The 27,608-nt window shown below is 36.9% G+C and overlaps 2 protein-coding genes across 8 annotated transcripts in view; one reads left to right on the top strand and one right to left on the bottom strand.

Annotated features, from left to right (window-relative positions):
• The window catches only part of SASS6 (SAS-6 centriolar assembly protein), a 30,985-nt gene extending 19,447 nt beyond the window's left edge, over window positions 1–11,538 (top strand). For 2 of the 3 annotated variants that reach the window (XM_072644104.1, XM_072644105.1), the window contains exons 14-17: window positions 2,511–2,639; window positions 5,795–5,889; window positions 9,425–9,519; window positions 9,612–11,538. In XM_072644104.1, the coding sequence (XP_072500205.1) occupies window positions 2,511–2,639; window positions 5,795–5,889; window positions 9,425–9,519; window positions 9,612–9,709 (417 nt within the window). In that variant the 3' untranslated portion in view covers window positions 9,710–11,538. The other variant, XM_072644106.1, reaches the window with a different exon arrangement.
• Window positions 11,539–14,476: 2,938 nt separating this feature from the next.
• The window catches only part of MFSD14A (major facilitator superfamily domain containing 14A), a 56,854-nt gene continuing 43,722 nt past the window's right edge, over window positions 14,477–27,608 (bottom strand). For all 5 annotated transcript variants that reach the window (XM_072644111.1, XM_072644109.1, XM_072644110.1 and 2 more), the window contains 8 exons: window positions 27,096–27,210; window positions 24,283–24,501; window positions 23,652–23,765; window positions 22,773–22,844; window positions 20,056–20,168; window positions 19,459–19,556; window positions 16,758–16,921; window positions 14,477–15,666 (listed from right to left, as the gene is read on the bottom strand). In XM_072644111.1, the coding sequence (XP_072500212.1) occupies window positions 15,460–15,666; window positions 16,758–16,921; window positions 19,459–19,556; window positions 20,056–20,168; window positions 22,773–22,844; window positions 23,652–23,765; window positions 24,283–24,501; window positions 27,096–27,210 (1,102 nt within the window). In that variant the 3' untranslated portion in view covers window positions 14,477–15,459. The remainder of the gene's footprint in view (window positions 15,667–16,757; window positions 16,922–19,458; window positions 19,557–20,055; window positions 20,169–22,772; window positions 22,845–23,651; window positions 23,766–24,282; window positions 24,502–27,095; window positions 27,211–27,608) is intronic.

Below are 27,608 nucleotides of genomic sequence, written 5' to 3'. Positions count from 1 at the left end.
CTTTTCTCCACTCACATGATCACCATCCTATTTCAGGTCCTCATTGTCTTTCAGATGGGCAAGTAAAACAGTCTCTTCATTGGATTTTCAGCTTGCAGTTTTTCTTCTCTCAGATCCATCCTCCACACAGCTTCCAAAGTAATCTTCCAGTAGAATGTAAGTTCTTTGAGGAAAGGAACTTTAAAATATTTTTTTTCTGTCTTTATGTCCCCAGCGTTGGCACATGGTAAATGTGTAAATGGTTGTGGAATTGTAGGAATATGAATTTCCAAAATACTGCAAAAGAACAAAGCCCCTCTCACTTATGTTAACCTCAGCCTAACATCCCACTTCAGGTATGCCTGCCCTTCCACTGTGCCCCTGGAATTTTCCTCCATAAGTAATAGTAGATCTCTCTTTATCTTTCTCCTTTCATATTTGACTCCCTGAGACCTGGCTCCCCACAGATGACCCTGTGTCCTGGCTGTCCTTCCCAGTGTTGGTTGTACTTCTCACCCCGCCCCCCCTTTACCCCCTCCTTCACTGGTAGTGGAATCAGAATACTTTTTCTTCATTCTCACTTCAACCTCTATAACAGCACTCAGAAACCTTTCGTGCTTTCCACTTTACTCTATCCAAATATGCCATCTCATCCAGCCCCTGGGGGTTGGGGTCTGGCAACCCATAGGACAGTTTTCCTCATTTCTCACTGAATTCAGTGTCTGGGCTTCTCTGTCCCAACTCCTCCCCTCATATTAAGAGAACTTTAGTATACATGTCAATGTGTCCTCAGACACTGTTTTCCCAGTTTTTCGTTTTGTTCATCTACTGCCCCACTCCACAGAGACCATGCTCATACCACGGATCTTATTGTCCACAGGTGTTCTGCTTCCCTGTTCATGAACTCTGCAATTGCTTTATCTAATCATAACTCTTTAACATTTTATCCTACCCTTTGCCTTACAGCCCCTAACTGAATTCTTTATTCTTGTGGTGATCTCTAGTCTCTCTACTTTTAGAGCTCATCACAATCTGGCTCCAGTCTTTCCTTCTATAAACTCTGTACATTTCAGCTACACTAGGCCACTGGGTGTTATCCAAACTAGGCATTCCATCTCTTTCTTCCATGCCTTTGTACAGGCTGTTCCTCATGCCTACCCACCTTCCTCACCTCCTACTAGACTCCTCCCTAGCTTCGTTCAAGGCCCAACTCTAGAGCAGCCTCTTAAAGCATATTAAGATCATGGATTAAAGCTGGAAGGGATGTGGGAGGCCAGCTAGTTCAACCCCTTTGACTTTATAGATAAGAAAAATAAGTCTTGGAGAGGTTAAGGGACTTGGCTAAGAGTGTATAGGTAATAAGTAACAAAACAGAGATTTGTACCCAGGACTTCTCACTGCAAATCCCATGTTTTTACCAATGAAGCGTACTGCCTCTGGGAAATTTTTCTTTTTATATAGCTATTAATGCTCTTTCTCTCCTCAAATTAAAAAAAAAAAAGTGTCTATCTTCCTTCAGGGAATATAAACTTGAGGGCAGAAACTAATTTTTAATTTTGTCTTCATAAACCTAATACCTTGCCCATTTTCCCCAGTCCCCATTCCCATGGGGAATTTACCTTCAAGACCTTACTTAATGTGTTTGCTTTTTTAAAACAACTGGCTTTAAAGTGGAGTGTCTATAAGGAGTAACGTGAAAGGAGCCTGGAAGGAAAGTCTGAAGCTAGACTTTGAATAGAGTTGGAGAGTAAGGCAGGGGGAAGGATGACATGTTAAATGATTTTGATTAGGTAATTAGATGTTAGTATATGTTCTTTTAAGAATAAGTTACTTAAACTACTTTATTTTAAGTTAAATTTTAAATTAACAAGGGAAAAACAACAGAAAATAATTTCATTCCACAGAGAAAAGTTACCTTAAACTATAAATGTCTAGTAGAAATAATACCAATATAAATTTACAGTTACAAGATAATCAGTTAATTCATGTAATTACCTACAATAAAGTATTGAGTTTCTGTCTATGGGCTTTTCTGGACCAAGGATGAGGCAGACTTTGTTGACTCTGATAAATGAGGCTAGGCTATAGGGCTGAGGTAACTTGATTTCAGGGGGTTAGGTGAACAACTGTGTATCTTAGTATTCTGTGGGTCAGTGAAGTGGCATGGTGGGTAAAGTGTTGGACTTGGAAGTGAGGAAGACTTGAGTTCTAATATTACCTTATACATTTGTGACCCAGGACAAGTTCCTTAACCTCTGAGCCCTCAATTGCTTCATCTATAATATAGGAGTAAGTATTGCACCTACCTCCTATTCTTATTTAGCTTTAGTAACTTAAAACTGCACTGAGACATACTATATATACGTAAAGAAGGCACCTTACAAAACTTTAAAGGACTTTAAAATGCTAACCATTATTTCCATAACTTGCTGATGCTTACTGGTAAGTAATATTAAGTAATACTATTTATAACTTTCATTTTCACTCAGTGATACTTTCTTCCCCTCCATGTTTTTTGTTTTTTTTTTTAGCTTGATAACAGACTACCTCTTCCAAACTGTGCAATTGGCTATCCTGTTTCTTCCACATTTACTTACCGCAGTACCTTCCCTCATCCTGTAGCTTCAAAAAGCACTGTTCATCCAGTTTCTGGACCAAAGGTAGCCATTTTATTTCACTTATAAATGGAGGTATTTGTGTTTAATTCAAAACAAAATTAAAGACTCTAGCATTTTTATATTTTAAATAGTACTTAAATGGTTCTTCTTAGCCTCCTCCAAGATAAACTATATAACTAGAAGTTGGTTAATGCTGCTAAAATTCTAAAGTCTAATAACACCTTTCTGCATAAGATATCCCATGTAAAGAGAACTCTTAGTGTAATGGGAATTGACTGTGTGACACTTAAAAATATACTTATCCTTTCAATATTTGTGTCTGTTACAATAATAGTCTGTTGCCTAGGTTAATGGGATAAATTAATATATTCACTGTACATTGGCAAAGGAAAGCTGCTCCTTAGTAAATAAGATTAAGAGATTATTATCAAATCATTTTTCCTTTCAAAATGTACCTTTAAAATTTTGATTCATTATGTACATTTTTGTTTTACATGCAGCTTCTCAGGAACTTTAACATAATTTCCAAGGTGTGACCAAGATATACTAGAACCACCTGCTCAAAGGATATACAAAGTGTGAACATAAAGTGATGTGATTGATTTTATTGTGTGGGTTGTCATCAGCAGAACAGTAAACAGAGCTGGGCTTTGTTTCATTCTATAGCAGCAGGCTGTGATGAATTGAATTGTGTATGGTTTTTCAAATAAAAATAAATTATTTAAACTAAAATTTTAAGTTACATATGCTAGTGATACACTTGAAATATTATAAGAAGCATAGGGATGAAATGTTAATTTTTGACAGCAATAAAGTTTAAAGATGGTAGAGAAGATCTAGAATCAAAATTTCACAACCAAAGGGAACTTAAATGACTAGTTCAATTCATATTTGAAAAAGTCAGTGGGCATTATTAAGCACCTACTATGTGCAAGGGGGAAACAAAGAAAGGCAAAAGACAGTCGCCACTGATGAGAAATGCACGTACAGTCTACTGAGGGAGACAACAAGCAAACAATAAGCTACATAGGCTTTCAGAGCCAAGCAGAGGATTTGTTATTTGATCATGGAGGTGTTAGGGAGCCACTGGAGTGTATTGATTAGGAGAGTGACATGGTAGAACCTTTGATTTAGGAAAATCACTTTGGTGACTTAATGGAAGATGAACTGGAATAGGGAGAAACTTGAGGCAGGCAACCCATTAACAACTATTGTAGTAGTCAAGTGTGAGGTGATGAGGGCCTTCACCAACATCCAAAGAGAGAAGGGGGCCCTCTTGGATTTACTTGCCCTGTAAAATTTTAGCCTGTGGATTGTACTTATCCTTTCTTTAAACTCTTTGATACCGGCTGTTCCATAGTCTAGATTATGTGTCAGATTATGCCTACTTTTCATCTTTTCTATCACAAATTTTAGGAGGTAGTAGTCATTTTTCCTTAACGTTCCCATCATTTCTATAACCATTTCTTCCCCGTTATTAGAAACAGATCTGAATTGGAAGTTGAAGTTGCTATTATTGGTTCTTCTACTTTAAAAAAAGAGAATGAAATGATAATTAAAACAAGGCTTGTGTTTTGGTAAAGGGAACCTAGTGGATAGCCAAATAATTCAAGTCCATCATACTGTGTTACTGCTTTGTGCTAGGATTTTGATGTTTTTAAATGCCTCATCTTTCTTTTTTCTGTCATGGTAATCCATAGTGTGCTTCAGTGACAAAATTATTTTTGTTCCTTCTTCCATTGATCTTCACTGAAACACCTTTTGTGTTCTTTCTCAGTTCTGGTTCCTAGATTTCCTCATGTTAATATGCCTGCTTAGTAAATAAACAGTGCTATTTCACCCCCTGTATGTATCATTTTGGTTTTATCCCCCCACATAAAATGTCCATCCAGAACTCATATTCTAGTCATGGGTTTCACTTTCCATGTCTCATTGATACCTTTGAGGTCAAATTTGCCTCTTTGTTTTAAGACATCTATCTTTGCTGTTTGTGATATTATAAAAAACAGCATTCATTTACCTTGTAGGTCCTAGGAAAATGATGAAAAAGTCAGGCTTAGTTCATTAAAAATAATAATCATAATGAGGTATTATTGCAATTCTTTATGATTACAAAGCACTTTATCTCCCACAGTAGGTAGATAAATGGAGCTGTAATAGTACACCAGTGAAGAAATTCAGGTTGAGAGGTGTTTAAGTGATTTATACATCCATGCTTACACTGCTGATAAGTGGTGCAGCCAGGATTTGAATCTAGGTTTTCTGACTCTAATTTCAGTATTTTTACCACTGTCCCATACTGCGGGGTCAACTGAAGGTGGCTAGTAAGTAATATTTGTTGTAGAAAGTGGTTCATTCTAAAAGGAAACTTAACCCAGACATTTTTAAAATAATGCTTTTCACCTCTAGTGATAAATAGAAACAGCGAAAGGATTGGGAAACTGGAGAAAAACATGTTTTTGAAGAAAATAGTAAGTAATAAGGAAATAATTGTTTTGGAAGTATGACCCAGGAACAGAACAGCTAGGTTTGTAGGGGAAAACTTGGAGTACTCCTTAGACCTAAAAAAGTGAACATGTAAAACCCATAAAAGAAGACTTGATTGGTTTTACTTACCTTTGACCTCAACAATTTATTTGTAGAATTCAGCTGTCAAAATCAGAGGAGTAAATCATGTTTACTGTGTAGAAATCCTGACATATTTCAGGCAAACCATATTAGAGAAGAAGGATAAATCAAAGACTTTTGGTTTCATGGGGATTATATTTTGTTCCCCCACAGTAAGTGAAGCTGGTGGTGACAGCAGCCTAATCCTTGGAAGTTAATGTCACTGGGGCTTAGAAACTAGCTTGGATCATACTGAGCATCTAATTTATATCTAGGGGTGATTGGGAGATAGAGATTTAACAACAGGATTTAATAACACCGTCTTGGAGTTTAGTTACGCTTTATTAATGACTATTGTCATATAATTCTGGTGCTTTAAATAAATCTCCTTACTTTACAGTCACACTTTTTATGTGTAGCTTAGGAACAAAAGGAGTATAACTTTATAATTTAACCTTCCCCATAAAAAGACGTGGGGAAGCTTTAGTAAAAGCAAGCTGTAGTTGGATCTTCTCAGAGAAGAATAACTGTAGCAGTATGCTATTAGATTTCAGAGCTTCAGATTTATGAAATGCTTTGTCTTTTACCAGGTTCAGTTTAACTTGCAGTTTGCAAAAACAAATACTTCGGGAGATGTTCCTTCAGGAGGATCCATTAATATACCTCGCTCAACTGATAAAGAAAAGTAAAGGTTTTTTATTTTATGTAATTAAAATATTGCATATTGGTAGTTATATTTTAAAGTTTTTTTAGATTTACTGCAGCAAGAGTTTGTGAACATAGATGTAAATCTATTTGTCTTTTGAATGTTAATTATTGATTACAGATTAACTGGAAATAGTTCCCAGCATTTTTGGTTTAATGAAATGTTGGAGAGATTTCTGAAATGCAAGAAAACCTTGGTTTTTTTTTTTCCTGGCATTGTTCAAGATTAGGTCAGGAAGCATTTGTTGCTTCATGCAGGCACTTGCTAAGTGCTGGAAATACAAATAGAAGCAAAAGACAGTCCTGAAGTCCTTGAGGAGCTTGAAAAATGTACACCCATGTGCGCGCATGCGCACGTGTGTGTGTGTGTGTGTGTGTGTGTGTGTGTGTTTTGGGTGAAGAAGTGGAAAAAAGTTGAAAGTGTCAGGAGCAGGCTGTGTACGGAAAAATAGAGGAGTAAGTATGACTGGTTTGGGCCCTTTTCTAAAAAGGAAGTTGTAGGAACTGAGCAGTCAGAGGAAGAGTCACACAGGCCCATCATTTCCCATCCTGCTACTTTCCTGCACTTAATGCTCTTCTGAAACTCATCATGCTGTAACATATAATCAGTTCTGAAACTAATTTCCTCAGATTTCCCATGAAGACTTCACTATGCATCCCTCTCTCCCCATCCTTTTCAGCTATTTTTCTGTGGTCTTCCATTGCCATGTGAGCTCCTTGAGGGCAGGGATTGCCTTGCTTCTTTTTGTATCCTCAGTGCTTAGCTTAGCATGATGCCTGGCACAAAGTGAGCACCTATTACATTAGGAGAAGCAGCAGGAGTCTAAGAATATTGTGAAAAGGCTGCTATTGCCTAGTGGCAGAGACATCTTCCAGAGTAAGAAGGCTGTAGGGGCATGGTGCTGAAAAGGTCAGAGAATAAAAAAAAAAAGGTGGAAAGGAATAAAGGAAATGATTTTAATGGTTCTGTTGTCCTGTCTATGTGAACACCCTCCATTAGTACAGATCAGAGCCCATCCAAATTCTTCACAAGGATCCTTCTGAGATGACAGTCCTTTGTCTAGCTATTTTTCCATTTCTTGAGTACCATACAGTGCCCAGACTATACCATTTTTTTTGTCCCTTTTTGCTGTATGGGCGGTTAAGGTTGAGAAAATAAATCACAAATATGACATTGAGAGATATTTAGTGATGGGTGATTTTCTTGCCAAGAACTAAGCAGCTAATCAAAAATGATTAGCTTGACTTGACTTTATGATTTCATCCTTCAAAAGATGGAGGCACTAACAAGGGGAACTTTTATTTTCTGAACCTAATGCTCTTGAATAAGGAAGAATAAGAGAGAAGGGAGGAATATTTCTTTTTCCAGGACTTTAATTTTTTGTTAGGTTGAGTATGACAAACATGAAGCATTTTCATAAACAACAGAAAAAGAGAATTGTGTATGAAACTTGAATCTTTCTATATAGCTTGTTTTTTAAAAATATGTAATAGATTTAACATATTTGTTCCAAAGCTTTTCTTTGTTTTTTTCTTTCTCTAAACTTTCTTCTTTTCTCTTCTGTACAGTTTAAAAAATGTTCCATTAACATTTTCTTTTTCTGGCATTGCTGTTACTAACCTTACTACCTTACCTCCCCTCCTCTTCATCAAAAAAAAAAAATCCCTCCTTTATAATATAAATGTAGTCAAGTAAAAGTACATTCATATACCATGAATTGTTCAGCCATTGATGGAGAACCAGCTCTTTGATATAACAAAAACTAACCGGGGTAGGCAGGCTAGTCTAGCTGAAGCAGTAAGGCATCCTGAAGGAAAGACAGGTGATAGCATGTTCCAGTCAAGTCAGACCACCACCACTTATTCTCAGACTCTTACAGAGGTGGCACAGGGCCCAAACTCAAAAGCTTTTGGAAGAGCAGTGCCCCCAAGATTGCTGGCCCTGTGTCTAGTGCAGGCTCTACAGCCATTATTAAGGTGATCTATCACTATGGAGAAGGGCCCTATTTTCTTTGTCTCCACTTCCTACTGACCCAATGATCAGGTAAGCCTGGGAGTTGCAGCATCCCAGACCTTACTTCTAGTCTAGGCCCTATAGCCACCATCTTAGAAAGACACCCATATGGAGATGAGACCTGGCATCAGCTTCTACTGAAGACCTGGAAAATAAAGTTCTCACTATGAAAGTCCTTGGTAAAATCAAATGAGTCATTATGAGAAATGTATGGTTTTTTATCAGTAGAAATGACAAAATTCATTAGCATCTACTTTGACCACTGTATCCTAAGGACTATGAGACTATCCTTTTCATCTTACTTGTGGCTGACACTTACATGTGTTGTTTTTCCCGTTAGAACAAGCTTCTTGAGGGCAGGGATGGTTTTGCTGTAGCAGCGTTTCATGCAAATGATAAGCATTTTAATGCTTACTCATTTAACACAAGTACTTTATTTATAAATATTTTGTATGTGTCCTTTCCCTTTTTAAAAAAATTTCTTTGGGGATATGTACCTGGTAGTGGTAATGCTGAGTAAGGGGAAAATTTGAGAGTTCAGAGGGGATTAGTAGGATCCCCTTTACACATTACAGGATTGCACACTTCTCTTGACTTCTGTAGCATTTCATTTATCACCTCCCTGGATATAGTCTCCTGGATTCTTGTGAAGCTTTTTCTTGGCTTTCCTCATATTTTTCTTGGCAACTCTTCACTCTTCTTTGCTGGTATCATTATCCATGTCCTATCCCCAGCTGTGGGTTGTTTTTCACCAATTTGATTTTCTAGCTGTTTACCCCGTATGTGTTTATCACTTCTCCTGGGCTCAGTAGTAGACTGGAAAAGACGGATGAACGTGATAATGGTATTCAGATATTTGAGGGACTGACATGTGGAAGGACTGGATTTGTTCTGCTTTGCCCCTCAGCAATGATGTTACAAAAGTGGCACATTTCAGCTTCCTCTAAGGAAAAGGTTCCTAACACCTTTCTGTAGTTGATTGCCTAAGGAGGCAGTGGCTTCTCCTTCACTTGCTTGGCTTTCTAGCCAAAGCTGTACAGTTATACTGTTGCACCAGAGATTCTTAATGTGCCAGCTGGATGAGTAGGCCCTGAGGGCCCTTCTGACTTGGAATCAGTGAGTATGAGCAGTGTTCAATAAGCTTGTTTTTCCCTCTGTCACTTTTTGTTCAGTATAGCAGCCTCAACAATTTCATTACTGCTTCTGTCTACTAATTGGTCTAATCAAGTGTTTGCTCACTGGGTACTGGTCAACTCCTTGTAGATTCCTTATCTTGGTTTCATCTTTTGTAGGAAGTGGTATTAATCCTTGTTGAGGTTTTTTTTTTTCATTATTTACTTCCTATTGTCTACTAGCCTATCACATAAAAACCATTTCTTCATCTAAAACCATACTTCAACAGAATTCAGACTTTAGTTACTGAGCTTCATTGGATTTTACTAAGAAATGATCTGTTTAAGAAAAAAAATTTAAGTACTTTTTTTCTCCCCCCTTTGATAAGTGGTGAAAATTTGGGCCTGGAATCCAAATATTTGAAGAAAAGGGAAGACAGCATTCCATTACGTGGGCTTAGTCAAAACCTCTTTAGTAATCCAGGTAAGGATCATCTCAATTATTTCTAAATTGGAGTTTCTTTATAGTGATTTATAATGATTTAAAACCTAAGGTTTGTTTCCCACTACTTACAGAACATCAGAAGGATGGCTGTTTAACAAACCTACAAGCTTCAGCAAAACCTGCAGTGCTCCCTCCTTCTGTAGCTTCAGCATATTTTCCTGGACAGTGACAAAACCTGCAGTTTTGCTTTGTGAAGTATTGAGAGAATGGCAGTGGTTCTGGTTGAAGATCAACTCTTAACATAACAACATAAACACAACCACTGTGAATAAGATAACTTTGCCTTTGACTTAAGTGACTACTGATACTAGCGTTGTAATCTCACAGAGATGTTACCTTGGCTATATGTGGAAAATATTATGAAAGCAAGAACTAAATTTGGACTTTCACCTTGATCTGTATATCCCAGGTAATGGAATGTTTAGTGCCTTTTTATATTAAGGAGCTTTGGTACCATTTTTGAGGGTAGTAGCTGTATGTATTTTATTGAAATAAATGTGGAAGGCCATAACCCTTTTAAGTGAGAGCAATTTTAATATAAAACCAAAGAGTGCTAATAATGTTTCCCCCCATGGAATACTAGCAATTGAATAGGAAAAATTCTTTAAAATATTGGTAGTCTACTGGTTTTCAAATAGAATATTTAAAAAGTTTTATATATACATATATATAAAGATTGTTATATTTGATAGAATTAAGAAATCAGTGTAATTCTTATGAGTTTAGCCAGCTATGCAAAATAGTTCTTGTAGTTGATTCATGAACACGTGATCCCATTGAAACCTCGCTAGTGATGTAAGATAACTTTTTTTTAAACCTTCTCCTCAATGTTCAAAGCCAACAACCAGATTAGACTGAAATGTCATCTAACCAGAGTAACTTCAAAACACTTTTGACCTTCTGTATTCATCAGGTGGCCCTTTATCCAAGTTAATAGCTACACAAAACTTAGAAGTCTCATTAGAAAATGAGTTTTTTCCCTCAGCTTTTAAAATAAATGTTTAATAAGCCAATAAAAGTTAACAGTGGAAAACTTAATTGCAGTACTAGACTGTGAGCACTATTAATTGCCACAAAGTATCTAGGCATATTTGCAATGGTAACCATTTTCTTTAAAAAAAAAAGTCTTGGGACTGTAATTTATATTATTCCTTTCCCTTCTCTAACTTCATTTTCATCATCATTCTTCTCTATGCAGTTCATTTCTCAGATAATTTATATATAACTGTGACAAATTCTAATTCTTAAAAGCATGAAGGATTGTGTTTTATTATTTAGAAGTATTTAAGTGCCAGCATCAGTAAGTGACAGTTTAAACAATTAGCTAGCATCTTAGGTGATTTTGCTCTAAAGCCCTTTCTAGGACTTTGAATCTTACTTAATTTAAGATTCAGGGGAAATTATAGTTAACTGTGTCATCCCCTTCGAGAAAAATTTTAGCTTTACTAATTATGCTTTTAAAAAAAAACTAAGTGTAATTCTCATGCCTATGAGTCTATTTTGTTGAGCTGTTAGGCTTCACTTACAATCTTATGATCTTAAAGATACCATAGTAGTAACATAACTAGATTACTGTGACTTGAATGAAATGTGGATTATGACGCAGCTTTTTGAAAGCAACCTTAGAATGTTCTTTCCTTTCTTGTAAATATTGTACAGTACATATTTATAAAATGAATGTGGACGTTGGTAATTGGGGTACATGTTTAGACAACCTTTTGATTATCATAAAGACAATTTAACCGTTTCCTTCCCCTTATTAACCCTAAATATGAAAGCAGCCTAGTAAGATTTACCAGAACATTTTTTCCTCCTACTTTTTTCTTACATCTGACAATAGAAACCATACGAACTACTTACTGGGAATTTGCCATGGGTTATTTATTCTGTTCTACCTCTTAAATTCTTCAGTTGTTTTGCAGTGTAAAAGTTGTACATTTGTTTATAATCAATGTGTTATACATTTAATGTATGAAATATTAAAATGGTTTTTGGTTACTGGTATGTCCCAAGTTTATTGAGAATGGCTAAGCAAGGTTTTAAAAGGAAATGAGGTTGTATTTGTACTAGGAAGTTTTCAGCATGTGTGTGTATATTATATGTATTTTTAACAGTTGTTACTGGGGCAGAGCCAAGATGATGGAGTAACCACATGCACTTTCTAGAGCACTGCCCCCAAGCCCTGCCAAATACCTGTAAAAAAAAAAAAAAAAGGGGGGGGGGGGCTGTAAACAAATTCTGGAGCTGCAGAACCCACAGAATAACAGAGTGAAGCAAATCTCCAGCCCAAGACAGCCAGCAGGTTACTGGAAAGTGTCTTATCATGCCATGCAGGAGGCAGGGCGCAGTCCAATCTGGCAGATGGGACCTGAGTAGGCCTTGGGAAGACTGAATCTCTCATGCCTGTAGCAGTTTCCAGACTTCAGGACCCCAAAACGCCAAGGACAAATTGGAAGGTCAGTGGAAAAAGCCTGTGGGACCAGTGTGGGAGTGTGGAGAGGTCTAGCCCCAGGGTGGCAGAGAGGGAAAGGGGTGGAGGAACCCACAGCAGCCACAGCAATAGCAGGGGCAGAGACAGCAATTGTTTCTGGAGCTCTAGGCCCACAGATCGAGGGGTAATCAAGCAGGTGATAGTATACCCCCCACCCCCACTGGAAGCAGAGATCTACCTTGACAAAGAGCTCAAAAGTCAAGTAAATGCCTGGGGAAATGCGCAAAAACCGAAAAAAGAATCAGACTATAGAATCCTACTTTGGTGACAAGGAAGACCAAAAGATGCAAACAGAACAAAGTCAAAGCGCCTACATCAAAAGCCTCCAAGAAAAATATGACTTGGGCTCAGGCCATGGAAGAGCTCAAAAAGGATTCTGAAAATCAAGTAAGAGAAGTAGAGCAAAAATTGGGAAGAGAAATGAGAGTGATACAAGACAATTATGAAAAATGAGTCAACTGCTTGCTAAAGGAGACCCCAAAAATGCTGAGGAAAATAACACTGTAAAAAATAGACTAACCCAAATGACAAAAGAGATCCAAAAAGCCAGTGAAGATAAGAATGCCCTAAAGAGCAGAACTGGCCAGATGGAAAAGGAGATCCAAAAGCTCACTGAAGAAAATAATTCCTTAAGGACTAGAATGGAGCAGATGGAAGCTAATGACTTTATGAAATATCAAGAAATTATAAAACAAAACCAAAGGAATGAAAAAATAGTAGGCAATGTGAAATATCTCATTGGAAAAACAACTGACCTGGAAAATAGATCCAGGAGAGACAATTATAAAATTATAGGACTACCTGAAAGCCATAATCAAAAAGAGAGCCTAGACATCATCATCTTTCATTAAATTATCAAGGAAAACAGCCCTGATATTCTAGAACCAGAGGGCAAAATAAATATTGAAAGACTCCACTGATCACCTCCTGAAAGAGATCCAAAAAGAGAAACTCCAGGAATATTGCAGCCAAATTCCTGAGTTCCCAGGTCAAGGAGAAAATATTGCAAGCAGCCAGAAAGAAACAATTGTGGAAATACAATCAGGATAACACAAGATATAGCAGCTTCTACATTAAGGGACTGAAGTGCTTGGAATATGATATTCCCGAAGTCAGGGGACCTGCGATTAAAACCAAGAATCACCTACCCAGCAAAACTGAGTATAATACTTAAGGGTGAAAAAAATGGTCATTCAATGAAATAGAGGACTTTCAAGCATTCTTGATGAAAAGACCAGAGCTGAATAGAAAATTTGATTTTCAAACCCAAGAATGAGAAATCAAAAGAGACTTACTAAAGTTGAACTGTTTACATTCCTACATGGCAAGATAATATTTGTAACTCTTCAGACTTTTCTCAGTATTTGAGGGTACAGGATGAGTTGAATAGGAAGGGGTGATATCTAAAAAAATACAATTAAGGGGTGAGAGAAAAATATATTGGGAGGAGAAAGGGAAAAATAGAATGGAGCAAATTATCTCACAGAAAAGAGGCAAGAAAAAACTTTCAATGGAAGGGAAGAGAGGGGAGGTGAGGGGAGAAAAGTGAATCTTACTCTCATCACATTTGGCTTAAGGATGGAATAACATGCAGACTCAATTTGGTATGAAATTCTATCTCTTACATTACAGGAAAGTAGAGGAGAAGGGGATAAGCGGGGATTGGGAGGATGCTAGAAGGGAGGGCAAATGGGAGGAGGGTATAATTAGAAGTAAATACTTTTGAGGAGGGATAGGGTCAAAAGAATAGAATAAATGGGGGGCAGGAAAGGATGGAGGGAAATATAGTTAGTCTTTCACAACATGACTTTTATGCAAGTTTTTTGCATAATCACACATGTATAACATTGAATTGCTTGCCTTCTCAGTGGGGATGGGTGGGGAGGGAGGAAGGAAGAGGAATTGGAATTCAAAGTTTTAGGAACAAATGTTGAGAATTGTTTTTGTGTGCAACTGGGAAATAAGATATACAGGCAATGGGGTATAGAAATCTATCTTGTCCTCCAAGAAAATAGAGGGGATGGGGATAAGAGAAAGGTGGGTTGTGATAGAAGGGAGGGCAGATTGGGGGGAGGGGTAATCCGAATGCATGCTGTCTTGGGGTGGGCAGAGGGGAGAGAGAGGGAGAAAATTTGGAACTCAAAATCTTGTGGAAATGAACACTGAAAACTCAGAATAAATCAGAATTTAAAAAACATCGTTAATGTATATGTGTGTGTACAGAGTATGTAACATACATATATTCTATGAAGAGAAAACCTTATAGTACAAAATACATGCATATGGTATATGTGTACTTATGTATATGCACACACACTACAGCTGTTAATTGTAAACTTATTAACGGTATATTTACACTCTCTCCTACATCCTCTTAATTATTCTGGCCAAATCATGGCCAGAGTTTTAAGTTTTAAGAAGTAAGCAATAAGCACAGACAAGAAAAACATTTTAAACTATACAATATTTTATACACAATTTATACAAAGTAACATTTCTTAAATAATATAACTGGACACAAAAATATACACTTTAGAGAAATTCACATCAGTAATTATTATATAAAGCTCTCTTCTAGGGTCCTGAAAATTTAGGACAAGCATTAGCTTTGTAAAGTGTTACTATGACAATCCTGAAAGGCCACTATATCTGTACAAAGATATCACATTGACATTTTCAAGACTATCAGTTTATTGTATAATTTATAGTTTCAGTATTCAAGTGTTGAGGTCCTTGTGATTATGCAAACATCAAAACAACAGTGGTATATGAAAACTATTTTTGGAAAGCTGTGCTTGAGCCAGTAAAGTCTTGGAGACTCTAAACACCCACCCACTTAAATACCAAATGGTCTGAGAACTATTTCATATAATGCCCCACCTCCCCCCAATGCACTTATAATATTTCTTTAAAAATTACTGTTCTGCAAGCAAGCTTAAAACATGATTCTGTATTTAGTAAAAAATAAAATTAAAAAAAGTAAAAAATGCAAAATGTTTTGCCTTTTCCTTACTTAGTGCATAAGGCTTTGAATTACTCAACCCAAGATTTTACAGCATTAAAATAACTGGGTCTACAACTATGCTACCTACTAGTGTCTCACTGAGACTCAGCATAAATAGAATTAAAGCTCAACACCTTAAGGAAATGGATGCAAAGGCATATATATGCCATGGAGATTATTCACAGCTAACTTTTTCCTTTTTCCCAGAACTAAACTTTAAGGCTTTATAATAAAGTTTAGTGGCAAAAGATTGGTGTGAAAGAAGACTTTTTTTGTCATCTTTGGAGAATTGTTCTTTCTTCATGCAGTTAAGTTTCTTGGACAACTGAAAAATGAAATTTAGATGAAAATGGAATATGCATCCAGAACTTCAGGTGAAAAACCAAGAACTAGGATCTGACAAATTTTTTCCCAGTGTCTCTCATCATACATTTGTGTCCTGGAGCAATGGTTCTTTGGCTTCCCCAGGAGCCTGTGGACTATGAGGATGGCTATGACCACCACAGTGTTTTTTCCAGCTGCCAGCTCTTACATTTAAGTTGGTATGCTCTGGGATAAACAAGGCAACAAGTAGAGCCAGGAGAACAGAACAGGCTCCAAAGAGAAATGGAGGGCCAGGAATGATGGAATTCTGGGGAAAGAAAAAAACAATTAGGATTTTGCAAATAAAGTCTCATCTGTTCATAAATAAGGGAGTTGCTATTTCTGGTCTGTTTTAAGGACATGGTTTCTTTCTCTCTGCCATTCTTCTTAAGTTTCACTTTGAGTGGTAATATGATGGAAGTATTTTCTGATAATTATCATAAAATCCTTGCCTGAAAGAGAGGGGGCAATGTTGAGCTGTAATTTATAGATTTCGGACTTGAAAAAAATGTAAGGAGATAAAAATGTCACTAAACCTTCCTCGATTTTATTTTTCATCCAGTATTATATCTGAAAGTGGGATTTTTGGTATACCTTTAGGTATTTTGTGAGTACCAAAGAAATGCCATCTGTTTCAAATAAGAGAAACAGCTAAAAAAAAAGTCTTGGGGAGGAAAGTTGAAGGGAGAGGGTAAGGGAGAAGGATCCATATTATTATTTATTCTAAATGCAGGAGGACATCAAATCAAATCTCCAAAAGTCCAAAGCAGGCAAAGGAATGTAAATATTTCTTAAACTGACTATAGAGTTTCCCTGTTTGGAGATCAAGCATAACAGCTTTGAAAAGTAGTGTTTAAATAAAAAGAATAAGTAAGTATACTCCTATCTTCTTAGGTTTATAATATTTATACCCTGAACTAAAAACCTGTACATGTTATTTTTCTACCTACAGCAAAATTAACTTTTTACTTAAATCATCTGAACACTCAGGTAAATCTAAAACTCACTTATCAAGTGGGAGGAAACTTGGAGACTATTCATATTGGCTGAAGTCACAACCTGTCTTTCAATGCACGTGATGAAATGTATAGATAAAAAGATAGCTCAAATGGCTTTCTACTAATAAAACTCAATCTTATATGTAGCTAGTTGGTTTTATTTAGAATGTATTAAAATAATCTATTTGGTAGAAAATCTGTTCTAATAAGTAGCTTTTAATAATGACTGACTTTCTAATATTTTATCCTATTTGATCACTAAAGGAAGACACAGGGACTTAATAAAATAATCTCTTCTAGTATGTCCTTTAGTGCAGCCTAATGAAATCTTTTATTAGAGTGAATCAGAAGAAGAAAATACCTCCTGGGTGTGGTGCTGAGGGCCTTGGTTTGTTCCTAAATCTGTTTCTGTTATCTGTAGTTCATTCAGTTCCACGTGGAATATGTAGAATATAAATCCATAAAGAGCTGGTCCCAATCCATTACATAATCCTCGAATTCCTGTTATCATGCCTTGGACGACCCCTAAAGGGTAAAGAACACACACCCTTTAGCATTTTTTTCCTATTGGCAATACAACATTTCTATGCTGCAATTATAGTCCTCAGATTAAATGATCATTTCACAAACATTAATTTTTAGATAAAATAAATTTATAGATAAAAGGTGAAAGCTAGCCCCTGGCTTCATGGATCTCACAGTGGAAAGTAGAGGGAGAAAATAACACACAAACACATATTCTTAAGCATAAAAGGTAGGTGTGTATCTGAACTGGGAAAAAGGGGTCACAGTCTAGCATGGGAGGTGGCATGAAGTTAGGAGATCAGAAAAGAGTGGTTTGGTTGGAACAGACCTACATGAAGTGGAACAGTGAAAAAGGGCAAGAAAAGGATGCTAGATCTTTTTACACCTTGTACTTTTTGGATCAAGGAAATGAAATGATTAAGTTATGCATTAGGAAAACACATAGCCGTGATAGGCCATGTCACAAAATGCTAAAATTCCCTTGCCTATACAGCAGAAATTATTTGACCTTTCCCCCAACCAGCTATAAATGACAATTAACACAGGACATCAAAGTGACTGGAAAAATCAGTAATGGAATAACTTTTGTTAGATTTCTTGATTTTAACATGTCACAAATTAAATGGAGTATTCTGGCAGTCCAGAATTTCCCTGTAACTGATTCCAGCAATTATGTAGAATGTCTTGCACTTTTAACCTTTGTGACTTTTCCCTGAAGACTAAGCCTCTGATCTCAGACCTACCTGGAAAGCAACAAGCTCCTAAAGGAGCAAAACTAGAAACGCTTCCTGCCGTCCAAAGTCAAGAATCTGCTCTGTAGGGCGAGCATAGAGGTCCCAGTTGAAAACTCCAGCTTAACATAAAGTTGGAGGTAGTGGGGACTAAAACTGCCCCTCCAGTATGAGGTCAGGGAACTGACAAGACTGATCTATCCAACAGGCATGTCTGCTGAGGAACAACCCTTCCATCACAAATGCATCACCCAGAAACGAATTTCAAGATGACTCAACAAAGAGAAAATGGACACCAAGGCCCTACAGTTTCTGGGTTCCCTGCATTTCACACCATGGACTTTGAAACCATTACTTTAGCTGCCCTATCCCTCAGTGCTTGGGACCTCCTTACTACTGGAACATCTAACTCCCTCTATCAGCCTTCTCACCCTGGAATGTCCTTCAGAACATTCTTTCTCCCACCAATGAGTCCTTCATGAAGCCTCCATTTTGTGAAGGAGCCCAGACCAGTCAGCCTTCATTCCTTGCAAGGCTCTGCTATTGACTTCCAGATATCAAAATCATTTCTTGTCAGAGAATAGAGAGCTGGGTCTAGAATGAGAATGACCTGAGTTTAAATCCAGCCTCAGTTTAAATCCAGCCTCAGTTATTTCCTAGCTGTATGACCATGAACAAGTTGCCTAACCTCTGTTTGTCTCAGTTTATACAACTGTAAAATGGAGTAATAACAGTACCTCCCTCCCAGAGGGTCAAATGAGGTATTTGTAAACCAGTAGACACGATATAAATGCTCATTCACTTCCCTCTTCCTTCCCCCTGCATCTGGTACCTTTATCCATGGAATTCCTACCCCCAAACCCTTTCTGCTCCCTTTTGACTCTAGTCTTCCTCCATTAAAACGTAGCTTTCCTTGTATTTGTATTCCTGGTATGAATGTCTGTTTCCTTCTTTCTAACCAAATTCCAATTGAGGATGTTCTCAGCTGTGAATAATAACTGAAATTTATCTAGATAGCATTTTACAGTTTGCAATATGCTTTGCATGTTTTCTCATTTCAATCTGCCAACAGCTCTGCTAAGTAAGTACTGCAGATTATTACGATGGTGAAGTAGGGATCCATGTTGTAAATGAGGCTAAGAGACGTTAGATGACTTCCTCGCTGTCACAAAGTAGATGTGGCTGGCAAGCTCTATGGGATGCAGTTTGAAGTCTCCTGGCAACCTAAGTTGTTACCACTATGCAAAATCCTCTCACTTTCTTCTCCTGTTCTTTCTAACATCAACATCAAACATCTTTTTTCAAACTTTTATTCTCCAATTCCAAACAGTCTCATCTCAGTGCACCCTGAATTATTCTTACCAGGTTTGGTTAGATTGGTTTATAACCCAGCCAACAAAAAGAACAAAGTATGAAATTCTTTCTCCAAAAGTTATGAGCAGGAACAATGATGTTACACATCCTCAGTGGAAACTATACTGTTTCACAAAAACCAAAAAGCTAGAACACATTTTGAATATTGATCCTTACTTTATAAATGGAGAATCACATTTTGACAATCTTTGTTTTATCAGTCAGAAATGGAGCTGAAGAATAATCTCTCATCAAGACACCTGTATACTAAAAATACAAAGCTAGGGAAGTCAAACTAAATATTGAGCTTATTTTTTCCCCTTATAAGTAGGCCAGCAGTTATCCTTTCTCTATATTAAAAAAAGTCTCAAATGATGATGAAGCATACTAAACCAAACAGATAGAAAACTTGTATGCTTTTTTAATAACCACATCACTGGCTCCCCATCATACCCTGTTGATCAGCATCAGCAGTCCGTGAAACAAGTGCACTGACAGCTGGGAAGGTAATACTGGACATGGCTGCTACTGCCCCAGCAGCCCACATCATCCTGCAATCAAAAAATACAAAAGGCAAAATTCAGAATAAAATCAGCAAATCTAGCATACTTCTTACCCATTAGGAGAGTTCAGTTCATGCTGCAACTGGGTCATTTTTAGCAGGGTGGGGGTTGGGGGGAAACAAAGACAATTCGACCTGTTACAGAACATATTGACATATTTTCTGAACACTCTGAATCCAGAAAGACCATCAGCTAATCTTATGTGCCACCTTGAAGAGACCAGTAGATAGAAGTCAGTTGATTTTAGAGAAATCTTTGAGAGTCATTTAAGGGAAGTTTTAGTTAAGTTTTTCACTTGGGATGCCTGTGAAATATGAACTTTCGATCCCTCCAACTGGTTCTATGAAAAGCTCAAACAAATCAAGGTAAAAGATTTTTACCCATTTGGAAACAAAATAACATATTTAGCAGGGAACGCTTGAAAATGTTTCCATTTTAGACAAGATACACTAACAATAAAATCTGAAGTGCAAATACATATACATACCAAGGCTCTGAACCGAACCCATACCACGCCAGCTGCAATATTTGAAATCCTAGACCCAGTAAGATGGTGTTCTTATTTCCAATTGATCTCATAAGTAAACTTAATACTATGGTCTAAGAGAATGGAAAGAAAACATAAAACTGTTTTTAGATAAAGAGTTGAATAATTTTAACGATCATCATTTTATCTTCGGTTTATATTTCCAGCAATAATTCTCAAGGACAAATTCTAAAATTATACTTTATATTGCAGACAGGGGGAAAAAGCTACCTTTGTTTTTAACAAAACCTCATGGATTCAGAGGAAAGGTGGACAATCACACATGTCACATTTGCTACGTGACACTTTTTTACCTCACAGATTGTTGTCAAAGTCAAACCTTTTACTTGTACAGTCTGTTGAATAAGAACTTGACCTGGGGAGTCAAGGTTAAAAAACCCTATGCTAAAATAATAGAAAAGGAATATGCTGGGGTACCCACAGAAAATGGAAGGTCACTATTTAGTAATTTTTACCATACTACGAGAGGTATACATTTTAAGGCTAAATTGCAAAATGAATATTTGTAATAACTTTATGTTGTAGAACTTCACAAAATATAAAACTTTAACATGTTACAATAATTCCATGACATAGACCAGGCAGAAGACTCCTTTGAAAAATGAAAAAATATACAGAGAATTTACACATATTGACAGGATGTAGAAATGGCTAAGGCCTTAAAACTACTTTCTTTTACAGAGGAGGAAGTTTAGGCCCAGGTCATAAAGGGAATGTCTTCTAGGTCATCTACTGCTCCTTATACTGGGCATTCTTAAAATTTTAGGAAGGACACTGAAAACAAATACATCCAGGTGAGCAACTGAGATAATCCAAGTCGTGAAGAGTACATCCCTTGATCTGTCAAAGAACCTGGATACATCTAACTCAAAAAGGATAAAACCTGTAGAGGTGGATGGGGGTGGTGGGGGCAGGCAAGTACTTGCAGGACTATCATGTGAAGGTAGAAAAAGGTAGACTCAGTAACAAGAGGAGGAAGAAGCAGAATGGGAGAGAGGAGGAAACAATGGAAGTGAAGTTAGTGGACCTAGATCAAAGGCTGATACTGTCACTTGGGTGACACTGGGCAAGTCACTTGGTCTATTTGGAGCTCAGTTTGCTGCTGTGTAAAAGGAAATGGATCAGATCAGTAGTTCCCAACCTTTGAGCTATAAACCCCTGGAGTAATCAGTTATTGCAAGATGTCTGTGAATTCATAAATAAAGCTATCAGCAGTAGCCAGGTGGTGCAATGGATAAAAACATGGGACTTGGTGTCAGGAAGACCTGTTCAAATCCTGCTTCAGACGCTACCTGTGTGACCCTAGTCAAGTCATATGACCTTTCTCAGTCTATTTCCTCAACTGAGATGTTAACATGGTTGTGGATAGTAATCATAAAATGCTATTATTTTGTATCGACTGAATAGAAATTTGTCATGTTTTATTATTTTTTCAATACAAATTGAAATGCAAATGCAAATTAATCTAGAAGCAGTACTGAATCACAGAAGCTTTAATTATTACATGTTTTTTAAAACTGATACATACTAACGCTGAATTCTATAAAAAAGTCTGGGAGCCTTAGATGATCTTAAAGGGCCCTTCATGTCTAAAGCCTAGGAGTCTAAAGTACAAAAAAGCAGAGTCTGCTCAATATGAGGAAAGACTTCATAACAATCTGAAACATTCACAAGTAGAAAGGGTTGGCTAAGAAGACCAAGTTTCTCTATCATCTGTGCTCTACTTAACAGCTATGCTGTAGCAGGATTCCACTCCTCCAAATGCACAGGCTGGAGATGCACTCTGAGGTCCTTGACAACTCAGGAGCCAAACTGAGGCCTGTCATTTTTTAGCTGGTCTCTCGGGCTAGATTTTAAATTTAACTATTCTTGTTAACTGCAGACACCCAGGTATGAGACTGAATTTTAGGTCTTCCAACTTTTAATCTCTACCAATAAATGCAAGGCCTTATATAAGTGAAATTAAAGCTAATGAAGAAGCAAGAAACACTACTATGGTTGAACTGTTATTTGAATTCAAGACGAAGAACACAACAGAAGTCTAGATTCCTTTCCTGAAACTGATCGTCCTCTTCAGTGAATGAGTAGACACTGACAGAAATATAAATTGCCCACTTCCAGATCAGACCAATCAACTGTACGAGCAAAATAGCCATATAACTCTGTTTTTCTCTATCATATGCATATGTCATACACTACTTAATGATACTCATTGCCTGTAATTTTAGAAAAATCTAGGGCTGGGCTTTTCAAACTCAATTACTTTGCTTCTTAAAAAAATCATTTTCCCCCTCTTGAACAATTTTTGGGCAACTTAAAAATAGTGTCTTTTTAAAATAAACAAAAAAATCCCTTTAAACAAGTAGTTAAACTGTTTTTTTTTCCAGAAGGTTGGCAGTATATCTTTTCCCTTGGTGATCAAGAATCATAGATTCTGGAAAGGGTCTCAGAGAACATATAGTCCAACCTCCTTATTTTACAATGAAGAAAGTGGATCAGAGAGGCTAGATAACTGAAAACACAGGTCTCTCTGACTCCGTTCACACTACTCCACATTACCTTCGACACTCATGACTAGTGTTGTAGCATACTGCTGCTGGATAATACAAAAACCGTAACATCTGAGGTTCGAGTTGAAGTCTGGAAGTAGGACTCACCTGTGCAATGATGGAAAGAATGCCAAGCACAGCTATAAATGCTGCAACACTTTCTGGTGAAAATCGCATTATCTAGGGTTTTAAAAAGAGTATATTAATAGATAACCACTATTACAGCATAATTTACAAAAGCATAATCTCTAAAATAGTACTTGGCACATAGCAGGCATTCAATAAAATGCTTATTGAACTGTAAGAATATCTTATAGATCTGAAACAGTTAATGCACCTTCCAAGAATACCTAATTTAATAAGGAATACTTTCTTTGGGAGATTCAGGCTTAGTGGATGCCAGTAATGTATTATGTGATATAGAGAAAACAAATGAAAACTTCTTCAAAAGAGGTACTTGAGGTCTATCTTGCAAACAAGTATCCTATCTCTAATGTTGTATAAAGGTAACATTCTCTAGTTAAATTCTATTCAGGTGAAAGACAAAACATTTCTATGTTATTTCTATTCAGACATGTCTCACATATTTGCTACTTGTCACAAAGGAACCAGGCAAGTATATATAAATGGTTTCGTGCACCAAATAACACCAAAGGAAAGGCACAGATGGAAGGAGGGCCATCAAAGCCTACAGCCTTCTGGAAAAGTTTAGTAGCATCATTGTATATAGAGGAATATATCCCTACTTTGCAAAAGGAAATATGAAAAATGATCAACAGTATTAGCCAGACAAAATGCTTTCTATAAAAATTAGTATTGCTTTTATAACCAAAAGCAACTCCATGGCAAGGAAAAAATGCCTCCCTCCTGAAAACAACTCTTTAGTAGTGATAAATTAATAATAATAATTATATATAATAATAAATTTAAAATATTTGTGGTTGAACTAAGAAGAAAATTCCATTTTGGCAGAATTAGACGATTTACCTGTCTGAGGTATAAAAAGAAGCTGGAATATTGGCCTGCCTCCGGTAGGTAAGAGAGAAACACTGTTATGCAAATTAGCAGCACTACAGAATCTTGGCCCACTTTCTTTAGGGACTAGAATGAGAAAGAGACAACTATAAGGTCTTAAACAAAAAATAATCAGTTGATCTTAATATGTAAAGATTAGGTTTTAGCTCATTTAAAAAAAAAAACGTCATTTTGGCTACACTAATAATTCTGCATATTCTTAGCTTTATTATCTAGGTAAGTATGCTTTTTTCAAAAAATAATAAATACTATTGGGGACAGAGAAAAGGCAGAGACAGAGTTTTGCACTGGTACCCTCAAGCTGGCAGGAGAAAGCAAGGAAGTCCTCCAGCATGGTGGGCAGACACTTTTCCATAAACTTACAGGAGAACATGGATAAGAACCACAGAGGATGAGAAGACACGGAAAGGTTACAATTTACATGTACTGAAGGAATCAATGAGATCACAGATTCATCTGAGTAATTGTATAATAACTACCCAGTTGGGAGACCTCAGACTTTAAAAAAACACAACAGCCTAACAACAATGCCATTCACCTTTCGCAAGGAGAGAAGGATAAATAACTTTTATAAGAAACTTACTGCAAAAGGATCTGCCTGCTCCCAAGAAATGGGAGCTCCCCAGGATGCTGGCCTCATCTTCTCTGGCAATGACTCTGGCACAGCAACAAGAATAAAACAGATATCTAGTAAAGCTATAGCTGTGGCGAGGACCACCACTAAGCTGTCCCCATATGCTCGACCAAGGTAGGCACCAATAGCAGGGCTGGTTACTAAACTTGCAGCAAAAGTTGCTGAAACCTGCAAAAGACAATGAATAAGTCTGAGGAAGCCTCACCATGAGTAGGATGGGAGAAATATAACCTGTTACTTACAAAGTAACTCTGTACCCTGATAGAGTAAAGATATTCTCTTGCAAATTTCATTACTTCCCCAACCCCTTGCTAAATATGTAGCAACACAGATACAATGTTGTACTATTTAAAAGTTTGCTTTTTTGAAGGCATATTTTAAACATCTCCTTTTTGGTTTCTCTACACATTGTAGCACACTGGATAATGTTGGATCAGGTGTTAAGAAGACCGCAAATCTACCTTTAGACACTTAGTAACTGTGTGACATTAGGAATGTAATTTAACCTGTCTCAGTTACCCCATCTGTAAAATGAGGATAACTGTAGCACCCACCTCCCAGAGCTTTTGTGAGGATCAACTGAATATCTTTGCAAAACTTCAGGTACTTTGTGAACATTATTAGTTATTATATTTCTTTGGTCTAAAAACTCTTTCCAGACTTGTCTCTTCACAGACTACGTCAGTGAGATCAAGAATAAAAGGCCTCTCTTAAAGAAATGGTTTAAGGGTGGAAATTAGCTTTAAGAACAGAATCTGGAAATAGGATAGATACTTAATAAAAGTCTGATGACTTGACTGTAGACAAAATTTTGAAAGACTGAATGCCTCTATTTAGATCATTGCCTTTTCCACCTCCTAAAGTTTATTGTTAATTATTAATTGATCATTTAAGTGAAGTGAAGAAAAGCCACTATAATCCATCCTTCTTCGCTGATAATGAATGATGCCGATATTGATCTCTGGGTGGAGTACCTTTAATTCCAGAAGAGTAGTTCAGAAAGAGACTAAACCTTTTGAAATACTAACCTCAAACTATATTTTAACATATTATGATTCTTTTCCTTGTTTAAGATTCCTTTTAACATTATCTCAAATTGTAGTCATATCTGAGAAACAGGATGGGGATTATGACACTTTGGACATTTCTTTCTAGGCCAGAAATTCATAGATGTCTTGTAACTAAGGGCAACCTACTAAGTTACAGATAGGTTATGGCCTTCACCAATGGGGGGAGGGAGATTTCACACCAAAGGAATCACAGATTCTTGAACCTAGTGACACATGAATTATGAAGCCAAATATAGAACTATAAGAAGCAGCTGACATGAAACAGGACTATGGAAGTACACTAAGTATAGTCCCTTGTGACTAATTCTCTCCTCACTGCTTCTTTAAGATACATATTACAAAATATTATATTATCTTTGTCCTAAGTCCTTGGTCTGATCTGAATGAGAAAACTTAATCAATTGCAAAATAATGTCCTGCACTGAAACAGTTTGACATCATTCTTATTCTAAGTTTAACTAGTTTCTAAAGGAAAAGGTTCCTATTATTTATCCCAGGAAGAGTTTCTCCCTGACATGATTAGAGTAATGATAAGATTAATAGAAGGAAGAAACATTTAGTAAGTTCAATTAACTGAAATATTTATCACTGAAAAAATTTCTCCTAATTTCCTTGTTTGTTAAAAGTACCGCCATTCTTCCAGTAATCCTGATTCATAACCTCAAATTCTTGACTCTTATAAGACATCCCTCCATACCTAATTAGCTGTCAAGTCTTGTTGATGTTCCCTTCATCACTAAATCTCTCACATCTGCTCCATTGTCTTTATAAATATAACTACTAATGTAGTCCCTCTTGACCTCTCACTTTTCTATTAACTGTTCTCCCTACTTCAATGCCTCCTTTCTTTAATGTATCTTCAATATCGCTCCCCCTTAGAAATCTTTGGAAAGTACAGGCTCCTTCTCTATCTTCATCTTCCTGAACCTTTCTGCAATCTTTGACACTACTGATCACTCCCTCTCCCTCAATACTTTTTCTCTCTATCCCTTCACACACCACTCTCTCCTTGTTCTCATCCTACCTGTCTGATGGCTCCTTCATGCTTCCTTTGCTGGATCCTCTTCTAGGACACACCCTCTCACCATAGATGTCCCTCAGGGTTGGCAATCTCATCAGCTCCCATGGCTTTTACCATCTCGTTCCTTAAATCTACCTCTCCTGCCCAGACTTTCTATTGACCTTCAATTGTGTATTTCCAATGGCGTTTTAGACATCCTGAATCCCAATAGACATATTAAATTCAACATGTCCAAAACCAAACTCAGTGTCTTTCCCTGTCTACCTTCCTATTACTATAAAAGGGCAGTATCATCCTCCCAGTTCCTCAGACTCCATCCTGGATTTCTCACTATCTCTTGCCTCCCATGTCTAATCTGTTGCCAAAGCCTGTTGATTTCACCTTTGTAACATCTCTCAAATACACCCCCTTCTCTCTTCTAACACTACCACCCCCAACTTTTTAAAGTCGAAGAGCCTCAGGTTTTTTTTTTTTTTCTGACATAACTGGTTCCTCAAAGTAACAGTTTTGACCTACCTAGATCATGGTTATTTGCCTTTTTTTCCTCTTTAAAATGTGAAGTAATGGTTCAAGGCTAATTAATGGTAAGACAGGATTGCTTCTGAGCATGTTGTGTAGTGTTTGAAGAAAGAAGACATCTTTCAGGGACCTTAGCCAATAACACAACGTACCAGCCCATATGCCATGCTCCTTTCATGTTCTTGGGTTATATCCGCTACATATGCAAATACCACTGAGAATGTCACAGCAAAAACCCCAGAAACAGAAATAACAGCAAAGTACCACCTAGAAGTAGATAATCAACAGGAAATGGTTACAACAATTGGAATTTTCCTCCCAGAGTTGTCCAAGTGAATTAGAGTAAAGATAGTTGAATTCAAACAGTAAATATCATTCTAGAGCTTCTTACTAACTCATCCTGCTTCTAACAATGTAACTTTTCTAAGTGGCTTGTTAAAAATAGGGTTAGAAGAAATCATGTGACAAAAAGAGATCCAAATTAATTAATGAAATAACTGATCTTTTTATAACCTACAGATACTCATTAACATAAATAGAAGCTTCTCCATTATTTATATTTGCCATCTTACCTAACAATAAATAGAGTAACATGCTATCAATATTTATTTTGTAGTTACAAATATACAATGCTATTCAACAAGTTAGTTTTACTTTCTAAATTA

Source organism: Notamacropus eugenii, chromosome 2 (genome assembly GCF_028372415.1).
Source record: "Notamacropus eugenii isolate mMacEug1 chromosome 2, mMacEug1.pri_v2, whole genome shotgun sequence".
Taxonomy (NCBI): domain Eukaryota; kingdom Metazoa; phylum Chordata; class Mammalia; order Diprotodontia; family Macropodidae; genus Notamacropus; species Notamacropus eugenii.
Note: the sequence above shows the minus strand (reverse complement) of the source record. Positions and strands in the feature narration are given on the sequence as shown.